The sequence below is a fragment of the Balaenoptera ricei genome, chromosome 5 (genome assembly GCF_028023285.1).
Source record: "Balaenoptera ricei isolate mBalRic1 chromosome 5, mBalRic1.hap2, whole genome shotgun sequence".
Lineage (NCBI taxonomy): Eukaryota > Metazoa > Chordata > Mammalia > Artiodactyla > Balaenopteridae > Balaenoptera > Balaenoptera ricei.
The window spans coordinates 23,503,516-23,517,837 of NC_082643.1; the positions used below are offsets into that span (position 1 = coordinate 23,503,516).

The window sequence follows — 14,322 nt, forward strand, 5'->3', positions numbered from 1 at the left end:
AGGTGAGTTAATATATATAATACTATATCAAATATATTACATATAATTTTTAAAATCAGAAAATCTGTTTTGTCATCCTAGCTTTGTTACTAGCTGATTATATGGCTGTAATCAAGTCATTTAATCCCCTTGGATTTTAATTTTTTCATCTCTACAATTGAGGCTTTGAAGTAGATGTTCTCCTAGGTTCTTTCTAGATATAATAATAATTAAAAAAACTATGACTTTAAGAAGTTACATCCCCACTTTCATATATAGCTGCGAAAACTAAAAGGAGCTTTAGTTATAATTTTCTAAAACTTATGAGCTGAAGGTGATACTGTATATTTTCTTTTTGTTCAGAGCTTGCCTCTCCATCTTTGTGTGTGCATGAGTGGGGAGATACTGTCCACGTGTATATGTATTTCTCCAGTTGCCCTTTGTGACGCCCTCCTGTTAATGTCTCTTTCTCCTGCCTGTCTCTTTTCCTCTCACTTATTCTCCTCACTCCATCTCTCTTCCTTATACGGCCACATTATAGATTTGAAATAAAACATATATATCATGTGCTGATGAACTGAATAGCACACTCTAGTCAATGGCAGATCAATAATACGTTTTACCGAAGGAAAAAATAAGCTGCTGTTTATTTATCGGCCCTCGATTGATTTTTATCCACAGTCAAAAAGAATGAAAAGGTTTGTCAACCATGTTCTAATTTACCCTCTAGTCTTCTTTAGCTGTAGTAAACACATGGAGGATTTTTTTTTTAACATCTTTATTGGAGAATAATTGCTTTACAATGGTTAGTTTCTGCTTTATAGCAAAGTGAATCAGCTATACATATACATATATCCCCATATCTCCTCCCTCTTGCGTTTCCTTCCCACCCTCCTTATCCCACCCCTCTAGGTGGTCACAAAACACCGAACTGATCCATGGAGGAATTCTGTTATATATCTTAGTAAATTTGACACTGCGTGCACTTCAGAAATAAATAAGTAAATAATAAAAAGAGTGTAGAAAAATTAAATTTGCCAAATGTGAGACAGAATAGAGTTGTAAGGCCTTCCGAGGTGTCCCAGAGCTGTCTGAGCACGTCCTGGTGCCTGGCCTCCCAGAATATTAATTTTCTCTCTGACGCTGACTTCCCCTGCAGCTTGGGACAAGCTTTTTCATTTGCTGTGATTCAGCTTTCTCTTACCCAAAACACTATAAACCAGACCATAAAATGCTGCAAGAATTATGGAGGCTTAAAATGTACAAAGTGCTGAAACATTTAAAAGAACCAATTATTCACAGACACAAACAGCCAACCTCCTTACCTCTGGTATAAGTTGGAAAATTGCATTTGAAAATAGAGTCCCAATAGCCAGCCCCACAAAATAGGTCAAAATCTTAGGGAAATAAGATTTCTTTATCAACGGAGTCAAAACCAGTCCGAGGAGAGATGCCAGATTAATAACTGTCACTGACAGGAAGCCATATCCCCAAACTGTGGATCAGAGGGAAAAGAGTAGAAATTAATTAGAGCAAAGGAGCCAAATGACATCTTACTGTACATTCAGTCTGAAACACATTTCATCTTTAAAAGCTTGAAACAGGTATCTTCTTTAAAACAACGAAAACTCCTCACTGAAAATTATATAGAAAATTACTGAGAATATAAATATTAATAGTAACACTGCCTATGCTTTCCTCAGTCCTAAGTCATCATTATGGGATTACAGACTTTTACAGCTTGCAGGGAATTTGAAGAACATCTAGCAGAGTGACCATCCGAGGCCCACAGGCTCCAAGCTACCGAGCTGCATCTGTGGCTCAAAGCCCAGTTTAAAACTCGGCCTTTCAGAGGACTGACAGAGGCAGTGTGGGTTGCGGGGAGAAGGTATGGGGTGACGAGGGCAAGGAGATGGGCGGGGTGGTTAGCTTCAAGATGACCATAGTTGCTGCTGACACTGAGCTGGTCATAATCACTTGTCTGCAGGCCCTGTGGACAGCACCTCCTCGGGGAAGACAGCACCTCAGCCCCCTGCCTGGGCCTCCCGGGAGCCCCAGTGCAGTGAACACTCAAGAAGGGAGCACATGGCAGCAGCAGAGAGCGGATACGTTGCACAACTCACCCTACCGGGCTCGGACGAAGGCAACAATATCCCACAGAGTGGAGACCGTGGTGAAAAGGGACGTGGAGCATTCTTCATGTCTCCATCCTAGGGCCTGGCCCCCTAGTGGTGCTTAATAAATGTTCCTTAAAATGAAATGAACGGATGGCATCCTAAGGTCAATATCTCCCCGGTTATCCTAGAGGGGATGGTTTAAAAACAACATGGGAATGCGAGTGAAACAGACTGTGCGAACCGTGCAGGGGCAGGGGGTAGTGCAGGCTGAGATACAAACTGCCCCCGGAACTGTGCGACGTTGGCTTTGCCTGCAGCCCCACTGACTGTGCGCTAAGGACACTGTGAAAGATTAGAAAGCTGCCTCTGCGTTGTCACTTCTTTAAAATGCCCAGGAAACATTTATAAATGTCGGGGCACTTTCCTCATTGACATACTCAGTGGCGTACGCAGTAACACCAAATGCTTGGAGAGTGTTTGCCATGTGCCGGGCACCATACTAAGTGACTAACCTGTATTAATTCATTTGATCTTCACAAAACCCTGCGAAGCAAGTACGACTACTGCCTCCTTCATGCAGTTGAGGAAACCAAGGTACGTGGAGTTCAAATCAGCTGCCCGAGTCATGTGAATAGAATGCAAGATTTTGAACCCAGTCTGGCTCCAGGGCCCACATTCATTAGCAATATGCTTCATTACCCCTTAGAGGTAATCTAATTTTTAAAAAGCTCAAGGGACTCAACAAAACTGTGAACATCTTATATTGTGCTTCATGAATACAGGATTGCTCACCATTATTCTAGTGATTCTAACTATAAATAAGCCATCTTAGCAAACGTTTATGGAGCCTATGTTGTAGACCAAACCGTGCTTCCTGCCAACAAGGAGCTTGGACCTTTGGCTTGGGGACGTTAGAGGGCACACACATACACAAAGCAAAACAAGGTAGCTTGTGCTGAGTACCACATGAAAAGGACAGATAATAAACATTACAATGTTACCACAAGAACCATCGCAGCACTGACCATGCCTTTATCTTCTGCAGATACTTTCCTATCAGTTCCAGACTCCTAACCATGCCCCAGAGTCATCTCATCGGACTCACAAAGGTCCACCTCATTCCCATTTCTTACCTTATCACCTAAAGCAATACTACCCACTCCCCTCAGCATTTCCACTTCGAAGAAGTTCTCAATCCCACCTCTTCCTCCATGGTATAATCTATGTGTAGTTGCCCTTAACACAAACAGCCTTCTGTCCCATCACTAGCCTACATGTGTTCATTCATTCAACAAATATTTATAATCTAATTAGTAGACAAGATATATACAAGTTGGAAACTAAAATCAAAATGCAAAGAACTTTTTGAGTACCAAACAGAGGCAAAGCCACTACGCATATTAAACTCATCAGCTTCCCCTGAGAAATCCTATTTCACTACCCTTGTCCACTGTCTCCATAAATAGCAGAAACATCAGGATCCATTTCAATTTCTCACTCTCCACAGTCAATGCCAAAGACAATTAGTGACCAAACTCTACGAATTTTCCTTGAGATATCTCACTCCGTGTTCTCCATTCCATCACCTCTCACTCCTCATCTGGTGCATTATGACAGCTTTCTGTCTGGTCTTCCTCCCCCTACTTGACATGGCCACTAATCTTATTATCCTAAAACACAATTCTGATCATCTCGTGCCCCTATTTGCAACTGCCCTTCATCAACGGACTGCCACACAACCTCTCCAATGTTATCTACCCCCTTATCAACATGGCCTTTATGCAGACACAATGTTTTCCAAATATAGAATTACCTTTGCACTGTGGTTCTTTATCTGAAAACACCTTTTCTATCTTCATTGCCTGACAAACTCACACACGGCTCTCCAAGCCAATGCAAAGACCTCCGCCATGAAACTTCCCTGGATTTTCCAGGCAGCAATCCCTTGCTCATCAAGTTTCCCATAGTTCTTTGAAGGTATCTGGGCCACTTACCATTTCTTGTGTGCTACCATCATTTTATCACTTATATATTCGTCTACATGATACAAATTATAAGATTTTCAAGGACAGGGGCTATGTTTTATTCTTCCTCAGAGCCTAGAATGTTGCCCAGCAAATAGAACACATATCTTGATGAATGAATGTATGAATGAATGAATGCCATATTTTCAAGGTGCAGCCCCGAACTCTGTCAAAAAAATACCAACTCATTTGCTTGTCCCACATTTCTAACCTTCCTTCCTATTACTGTGCACATCAGAACCACTTGGGGAACTGTGGGAGGGGGAACCATCATGCTCCAGGCACACAGCATAGTCTCCCCTTCTTGCATTGTTAGCACATTATTCAGGAAAAAACGATTCATTCATCCACTCAATCTGAGCACCAAAGAATGAAGTAGTATAAAAATACTCCTTGAAAAAAAAAAAAAAATACTCCTTGGACCTCTCCATATACACACAGGACTCCCTCTAATGATCTGTTTCAGAGAAAATCCTTTCTCTCTGCTTCTTAGTGAACTCTGAAGAATTTTAATACATTTTCAAGGAATATTAGTAACAATAGCGAACATTTATTGAATGCCCACAATGTGTTAAGATTCTTCTAAGAACTTCACCTTTTTAAACTCATTTAATTCTCCTATTTCACAGAGTTTTTACAAGAATTGAAATAAAACCAGTTAATTCAGACCCTGTAATATAGTAAGTCTTCAATAAATGCTATTTGTTTTTTTAAGTTAGTAAGTAGACATCATGTAAATTTTAGTTCATTTGGCTCACTGTTATACAATGAAAGATCAGCAAACCAGGAGTCAGGAGGCCTGGGCTCTCATGCCCCCTCAGGTATGTACCTAGAGGAAGCCATTTAACCTCTCTGGAACATAGACTTATGTCATCAACTGTATTACAGAGTTGGACAGTGTGATTTTCAGGGATACTATTAAGGATAAGATACTATTATTCTTATCTGTTATTTGAACTGAATGGTATTGTGTGATCTTAAAAAAAAAAATGAGGCAACTTTGGACCATTAACTTATTGCTAAAATGTAATTAATCTCCTAGAGAATTTAATTTACCATCAGTTTATTGCAGTCATCAATATGAGTTTATAAAGTACCTGAGAGGCAATTTCAAAATCACAAACTGTAAGGTCTCAGGTAAGTGAGATTCTTTTATCTGCCCATTGAAATATCAGAGTTTGGCTTGCTTTTATTTTGGTTTTTCATTCCCTTGAATGAGCTCAAAATTGACTCTATATTAAGTGAACTATTATATAAAGAATCCAGGGCATTTCATTGTTTAAAATATCATTTCTTTGTTAGAAAAGAACAGGCTTACACAGGGGCCAGGGAATAGAGTCAACCTATAAGCATATGTATAAGAAGAGCGAAGACATATTTTTCCTACTCTGTCGCAGGCACTGTTCTAGGTACTTGCGTATATTAACTCATTTGATATCCCCAACAATTCTATAAGGAAAGTACAACCATTATCTCCATTTTTCAGATGAGGCACAGACACATTAGACAAGTCACCCAAGATTACACAGCTGCACAAAAATAAAACAAGATATTACACCAAGTAATGGCCATATGCAGTCAATCATCTTAGACTAGTAATGAATACTCTACTAGTATCTCTAATTCTCCGGAAACTTTTCTATATCTTCTCTCACTCCATCCCACCCATTCTAGCCTTATTTCAATTCCTAAGATAATGTGCACCCTAAGAGGCATTTCTCTCTGGGTCCTGCATCCAAATACTTGGTGCTTTCCTGACCTTGTAACTTAGGAGTGTTGATTTTTCCATGTTATGGCTTTGCAGTATTGATCTTAGAATTCTTCCCCTTATTGCTTCCCACTTCCCTGTTCCTACTTCCTGGTTCCTGAGAGGGTAACCCGGGAATTAATTGGGGTTAAAACAGTTTTGAATATCAGTAATTAACCTGCACAGAGTAGAGGATTTGCTTTCTCTGAAGCCTCACCTCCTGTCCCCAGAATTATGTACGTGTCAGATATATTTCATGTAACAGATATATATATATATATATATATAGTACCTGTGTGCCAGATAATATTCTAAATGCTCTACAAACATTAAGTTATTTAATCCTTATAGCAACCCTATGAGAAATGAACTATTTTACATGAGAAAATTAAGGCAGAAAGACAAAGTCAAGTGCCCAACATAGCTGGAAAGTTATAGAGCTGGGATTTGAGCCTAGGTTGGCTGACTTCAGAATCTATGCTTTTACTACACTATATTATTAGTAAATGTTAGTACAGAAAGCATTTGCTGAATTTAGTTTTGAATATAAAGTGCAAACTATATTAAATAAACTTGTAGAAATATAAACATATTCCCATTTAGTACATCCTCTAGAAAAAATATTTGTTTGAACAATGAGCTCTGAAACTATTGTTACTCACAAAATCGCTAATTATATTGATAAATTATGGTTGGTAATTTCTATTCTTTGTATATGTAAATATAGAATACAAAGGAGAACATGGGTTCTGAAGCTGAGACAGCCTGGGTTTGAACCTGGCTCTACCATGTACAAGCTGTATAAATCTTGAGCAAATGACTTTGAACTCTCTGCACCTCAGTTTCCTTGGCTGTAAAATGGGAATAGTTGTTCCTTCATCATATAGTTGTGCAAAGATTAATTGAGTTAACATATGAAAGAACTTGGAAAAGTATCGGTTATAGTAAGGACTACATAAAAGTTGGCTGTTTTCATTATTTTTGTCTTTGTTGTTATCCCTTTTATTCATATATAGTGAGATTAAAATGCTCATATATGCACAAAGGAATCCAAAAGTTAATATCGGCTTGGCCAAAAAGTTCGTTCAGGTTTTTCATGTTACGGAAAAACCCAAACAAACTTTTTGGCCGGCCCAATAAATTAGGTACTCCCTTTGTTGAGGCTTTCCTTTTCTTCATCTTTCCTCTCTTTATATTCTCCATCTATATTCACGTTAGATGTGCTCACTCAGACCAGTGGCTCCAAACACCATCTCTGAGATGACAAATCTCCTTCCTCGACTATTCTCTGAAATCCAAATATGTGTGTGCCACTGCCTACTGGACCTCTCCCCTTGTCGGTCTACATCGATGTCTCGGACTAACCATGTCAAAAATTGTACTCTTGGTCCTCACCACTCGCTTCCTCCACAACAAAGTGCTCCTCCCCAGTCTTGCCCATCCCAGGATACGGGGCAACCATCTATGCAGTTTCTCTGGCTTAAACTGGGATTCATCTTTCCCTCCCACACATCCAGCGCAGAGGCGAACCACATTAGCACAGTCTCCAAAATCCATCCTGAATCTGACCAGATCTCCTTACTTCTCCACTCCCACCTTAGACCAAGCCCCCATCAAGCTGAGCACCAACCCTGGCAATAGCCCCCTGACCCATCTCCTTGCTTCTACTCTTCCCCCTTAACAATTTATTCTTCAAACTGCAGGTAGAATAATCTTTTACAAATCCAAATAAAATCACATCACTCCCCTGTTTAGAACCCTACAGTGTCTTCATACCACATTCAGAATAAAATTCAATCAGTTTACCACACCCTACAAGCCCTCGCTATCTGGCCCCTGGCTACCATCTCCTACTCTCCTTCCCGCTCGCTGTGCTCCAGACACACACGCTTTCTCGCTGTCCCTTACACACGTCAAGCTCACCCCCAAGCTTATGTTGCTGTTCCCTGGACCAAGAATGCTGTCCCCCAGAGAAGATCTAGCCATGGCCCTCTCCCTCTCCTCAGTCAGGACTCTGTTCAAAGGTAATCTCATCAGAGAGGCCTCCCTTGACCCATCTAAAATCACACTCACCCACCATATCCTATTCTTTACCTACTTTATTTTCTTCATAGCATTTATCACTCTGAAATGATATAATTTATTTGCTTGTTTGTATAAATGTTTCCTATTTCTTTTCTTCACTACATTGTAAGCCCTAAGAGGGCAGGGAATTTTTCTTCTTGTTCACTACTGAATGCTTAATACACAGAAAATAAAGGAACCAAAAAAATGAGAATTAAAATACTCATGTGGGGCCGGTAACAATTTGGGAATACCAAGAAATTGCCCCTCAGCAACTGGTTTATCTCATTGGTGAAAGAACTCTTCTACCTGTTTAATTAAGTATGTGGACTATACAGTAAGAATACACTTACTTTCTTATGTTTAAAAATTTCTTTACAATATCTATGGCAACACCGCTATAGGCACTTAAAAGAGTCACTGGCACTTCTTTTATTTATGAAAATTAAAGCAGTAATAACTCAGTACCTTAAAATTTAATCTAGAACCACACTAGTTCCCTTATCTCTTTACTGACAATGACAGATAAATTGACAGGTTTTAAAATTATATGATAAGTACAACGTAATGGAAATTGATCAATTATGACCCAAATAGTGAATGTGCCATCCAATATATACAACATAAAACATGTATTGCTTAAAATCAAGAACTGAATTTTATAAAATTTTCCATTGGTACCAAGTAAAATTTTGACTCCATAAATAAAAGAGCATAACTTCTGAAGCTTAAATGAGTTCTAATTATGCTTATTCTAAAGACTTCCAGAATATAAGTATTTTTTACCAAGGGATTCTATGTAGATTAATTAAGAGCAATAAAGCAGAAAAAGAAGCATGTTAATTTCATTTTAGACTAGCTCACAGAGTTTTCAAACAAATGGGAGAAAAAGCTTGCAACATACCCTCTGAATGACTTGGTTTTGTTTTCTGTTTGGGCCGATCCTCGCAAGGGTGAAAGTTCAATTGCTGTAAGACTGCTGGACAGATGACAGAGAAGTCTGAGCTGGTGATCTGCGTAGCATTTGAAAAGCCATGAAGGGAAAAGATCTCTTCCGCTGATAAACACTGAAATAGAAGAAACAAAGTAACCATATATGTGTCAACATAGTAAAAGGCTGCAAGCAAAGATACTGTAAAGAGGCACGGACTATTTCCTCTAGACACACAACACTACCTCTTTTTTTTTTTTTTAATTTATTTATTTTTGGCTGCGTTGGGTCTTTGTTGCTGCGCATAGGCTTTCTCTAGTTGCAGCGAGCGGGGGCTACTGTTCGTTGCAGTGTGCAGGCTTCTCATTGCAGTGGCTTCTCCTGTTGCAGAGCACGGGCTCTAGGCGTGTGGGCTCAGTAGTTGTGGCATGCGGGCTTCAGTAGTTGTGGCTCACAGGCTCTAGAGCACAGGCTCAATAGTTGTGGCGCACAGGCTTAGTTGCTCTGCAGCATGTGGGATCTTCCCAGACCAGGGCTGGAACCCGTGTCCCCTGCATTGGCAGGCAGATTCTTAACCACTGAGCCAACAGGGAAGCCCAACACTACCTCTTCTACAAAAAGTCACTATAAAAATGTATCAACAGATGAATGGATAAAGAAGATGTGGCACATATACACAATGGAATATTACTCAGACATAAAAAGAAACGAAATTGAGTTATTTGTAGTGAGGTGGATGGACCTAGAGTATGTCATACAGAGTAAAGTAAGTCAGGAAGAGAAAAATAAATACAGTATGCTAACACATATATATAGAATCTAAAAAAAAAAAAAAAGGTTCTGAAGAACCTAGCGGCAGGACAGGAATAAAGATGCAGATGCAGAGAACGGACTTGAGGACACAGGGAGGGGGAAGGGTCAGCTGGGACGAAGTGACAGAGTGGCATGGACATATATACACTACCAAATGTAAAATAGATAGTTAGTGGGAAGCAGCTGCATAGCACAGGGAGATCAGCTCCGTGCTCTGTGACCACCTAGAAGGGTGGGATAGGGAGGGTCGGAGGGAGACGCAAGAGGGAGGAGATATGGGGATGTATGTATATGTATAGTTGATTCACTTTGCTATAAAGCAGAAACTAACACACCATTGTAAAGCAATTATACTCCAATAAAAATGTTAAAAAATATATATTATCAGTGGACCAACAGCAATCCACACAAAGAGCTTTAAAACAATTGTATATCCTCAATCTCCCATCTCTGTTTTTCCTCAGTTTGAATAGGTATTTTGTGGAGGCTATTGGAGTAGCTCTGTATAGCGTTTCTTGTAAACAAACACACCTGGTTCCCTTACAATTTCATGGTTAAGAAATTCATCCATCCTGGACTGCAATAATAATCTCAATACGTAAAAGTTGTTTTAAAATATCTCTTTAGAACAAATTGTTGCTTGCTAAAATATCTATTATTCTCAATGTTGGCGGGTAGCTTTCCTATATTACAATATTTCTATATTATAATGGTGCTTGCTAGGCTATTTAGAAGTTCATTTAACTGTTAATAAGGAATAGAATCTGCATTAGAAAAAAGTTCTCTGCAGAAATAACTTTTTAAAAGTATCGTTTTACTCTTGGGCATATTTTAACTGTAAACTTTCTTCTATATACTTGCATTATTAAGAAGACTATAAAAGAAATTAAATGTCTTACTATTGCTAATAAATGTTATAAGAATTATAGAGTATGAAAAATACCCATTCACTCAAAGAAAAAAGTCTATCTTTAATAACTGCAAAGAACGTTTCTTTGCGTACTTCAGCCAATATTTAAACCCCACTAAGACCTTAGGTTTGTACTCTGGACTGGATTGTGTCCTCCGCAAATGTATATATTGAAGTCCTAACCCCCAATGTGATGATATTTGGTTATGGGGCCTTTGGAAGGTAATTAGGGTCAGATAAAGTCATGAGGATGAAGCCCTGCTCCAACTGGATTAGTGACTTCATAAGAAGAGACACCTTGTCTTAAGCAGCCATCTGCAATCCAAGGGGAGAGCTCTTATCAGACACCAACCCTTCTGGCACCTTGATCTTGGACTTGCAGTCTCCAGTCTGTGAGAAAATAAATTTCTCTTGTGTGAGCCACCCAGGCTATTTTGTTACGGCAGCCCAAGGTCACTGATACACTATGAACCGTACCAAGAACTCAAAAGTTGTTGTTGTTAACTGTTTCATCATAAAGTGCTGTAATTCCCCTCACAACAGAAACAATCAAATTAAAAATGTAAGATTTGGTAAAAGGAGATCACTACTGATTATGAAGGAAAGATGAAAAAACATCAAATACATCAAATTGTATGGAGTTGTCAAAAGGTAAGACTTCAATTGCCTTAAAGAAAATGCACATGTACACATCTTTTTTGTAATGTCTAAGAATGTGCCTAAAACTGTTCTTTACTGAACCTAAACTCTCCTTCGGGTTCGGGACAATGATAGCTGTGTGCCATCCCTAGAAGAGGAGACAACACTCAACGCTCTGTTAACAGTCTTCCCTAAGACCAAGAATAAGGGATAATGAACCAATGGAGGGAGAAAACAGCTCGACAGCCAACGGGGGGAGAGAAAGTGGGTATAGTTTATTCATTACTATGAAGACACCCAGGAGCATAAATACTAGGCTCAAAAATTACGGAGTCCGGGGAATTCCCTGGCGGTCCAGTGGTTAGGACTCCGCGCTTTCACTGCCGAGGGCCCAGGTTCAATCTCTGGTTGGGGAACTAAGATTCCCACAAGCTGTGCAGTGTGGCCAAAAAAAAAAAAAAAAATTACAGAGTGCATGTGGCTCAACTGCCCCACTGCATGATTCCAGGAATAAATAGGTGTAGAAGTGAAAATACAAAGCAGCACTGTTTCCCTGCAAGGAAGTTCCTCCAACTCCAAAATAGGAGGAAAAGGGATGCTGCCCACAGATAATTTGCAAAAGTCTTCTCAGAATGAACAGTCTAAGACTTCCTAAAACTTGATGACTGTTAAGCAGTTCCTTTTAGACTCTAATTGTGACCCATTAGTGGATCGGAAAATCCACTTACAACATCACAGAGAGCATTTTGTAAGTAAGTAAAAACCAGTATAATAGGAACCACAGAGTGTATCACACATAACAGGAGTAAGTACTGCTTAGTCAAACTTTTGCTTCAGTTACACTTTATACATACCATGCACACATATACTGGACCACAATATAAAGTTCATTTTTTACTATAAATGGCAGTCAAGAGTTTTAAAGTCACTATCCTTAAGGATGCTCAGACTGCCCATTGTACATCATTAAAGACACTGTCCTACATACAGTTAGGGGAAAAAACCCAATGCAATCAAGGAATATATACTCAATATTGAAAGATAGCTGAGAGTCTTGATGATCTGTTCAGAAAGAACAAAAAGGTAGAGAGATGACAAAACTCTAGGCCTTGCTTTATGATTTTAGAATGAGGATGGACTACTAACAGTGTGACAAAACCGAATTAATGACAGGCCTGCCTTATTTAAATTAGCTACCTACCTTCAGAAAACAAACAGTGGTTGCCAGAAAGGGGGTTGGGGGGGGCGTGAATTAGGTGTAGGGGATTAAGAGGTACAAACCTCCAGTTATGAAATAAATTAGCCATGGGTTTGTAATATACAACATAAGGAACACTGTTAATAATATTGTAATAACTTTGTGTGGGGACAGATGGTTACTACTTATCACGGTGATCATTTTATAATGTCTACAAATGTCAAATCACTACATAGGACACCTAAAACTAACATAATATTGTACGTCAACTACATTTTAATTTAAAAAATAAATAAAAATAAAGGAGTGAAGTTATGAGTGAAAATTAATGAATTAGTTTAATTAAATAGCTATCTACCAGCAAGTAGAATGCAAATAGTTTTATACTGCACCCTATTTGGCTTTAAACAATATTGATTTTTATTATGCTTTGATTCAACAGAGTTGAACCTGACGCAAAGAAAGCAGTTGTCTAAGAAAGGGCAGTGCTTCCCAGAGCAGAGACAAACAGGATGAGCGCCCAGGACCTGAACAGTGAGGGTGGCAACAAAACCAGCAGAACCACTGAGGAAGTTCAAACATCCTCTCAAACATACCCCTTCTGCTCCAAAACAAACAATGAATGAACTGTGAAACTGGTGTGACCCACAGGGGCTCCTCAGAAAACAGCTCAGGGTGATTAACCTGAAGAGTATGTGCCTCCGTGTGTTTTCACTGGCTCCTTCACGTTTCCGTACTGGCTTTTCTTCTTTCCATCTGTTTGTTCTTACAACACTGCTGTTCTCAAGAGCAACCCCCTGATGTTTGCTGTGGCCCTGTGAGCTTTGTGCTGGGAGAGGCAAACTCCAGCCAGCAAACGCGCTAATGCACAGTGGGTTGACTTCTTCCTAAAGACATTTTCTAAATGTTGAGTTAATCTCCTATTTGCTAGTCTCTTACACATTAAGATGATCTTGAATGGGCCTCATACACACAAAGTACCAAAGTAAAGTAGTGGTAGAGGTAAGGGGATGTAGATGCATCTGATTAATGAGGCCTCAAATTATATTCAAAATCATTTTGTCAGATACTTCCATACATTTGTTCTTCTACTTCCCCTACTCTACCTTCCACCAGTGCTGACTACTCAGAAGTTTTTTTGCTTCTCTTCCAGACATTTCTTTGTGGAGGTGCTGGAGGCCAGTGCAAAGAGAGGACGGGGGAAGGTTGAATGATTAGGGCAAATTCCTCCCTCAACATTTTATACAGTGGAAATCTGCTTATAATAAATGCCAAGGAGTTAGGCAAGATTTGAGATTACACCGTGTAGATAATTACACAGGCTCTCTTACTTGACTAAACTTTAGTCAGGTTCTTCTAAGTCCTCTAGCCTTCAGCCTTGCGTCCATCCTTGTAGGGCTGGCACTGCCCAGTTTTAGCAAGAATCCTGCCAAGTCTGTTTAGAGAGAATCCCCTAGCCTTAATATGTGATATTATCTTAATATCCTCAATATCTGGTCAAATTCTTCATTCCTCACCCTGATATCTGATTACCCTGGCTTCAGCAGGAATCCTGTTAGGTCTATTTAACCAAAATCCCTCCCTACCCCTGATGTTTCCTCTTAGTAATTTCCCATCTGCTGACCCTGACTCTGTTCCTTGGCTATAAATCCCCACTTGTCCGTGATGTATTCAGAACTGAGCCCAGTTCTATACTGAGGTCCCTTTTCCCCTATTGCAATAGTTCTTGAATAAAATCTGTTTTTATTACCTTACTGTCAGATTCTGGTTTTCTTTAACAATACCAAGTATAATAACCATGTAATTATACTACACATCACATAAATTCTTTCCTTCATTCAACAAGTATTTACTGCATCATAAAATTCTGTGTATGACATTCATGGAAGAAGTGGAAGGT

At 39.4% G+C, this 14,322-nt stretch overlaps 1 protein-coding gene across 2 annotated transcripts in view; it reads right to left on the reverse strand.

The window, feature by feature from the left end:
• SLC39A8 (solute carrier family 39 member 8) overlaps positions 1-14,322 on the reverse strand; it is a 70,342-nt gene that overhangs the window by 36,163 nt on the left and 19,857 nt on the right. For both annotated transcript variants that reach the window (XM_059923923.1, XM_059923924.1), the window contains exons 3-4: positions 8,836-8,998; positions 1,305-1,474 (exon numbers count right to left, since the gene is read on the reverse strand). In XM_059923923.1, coding sequence (XP_059779906.1) covers positions 1,305-1,474; positions 8,836-8,998 — 333 coding nt within the window. The remainder of the gene's footprint in view (positions 1-1,304; positions 1,475-8,835; positions 8,999-14,322) is intronic.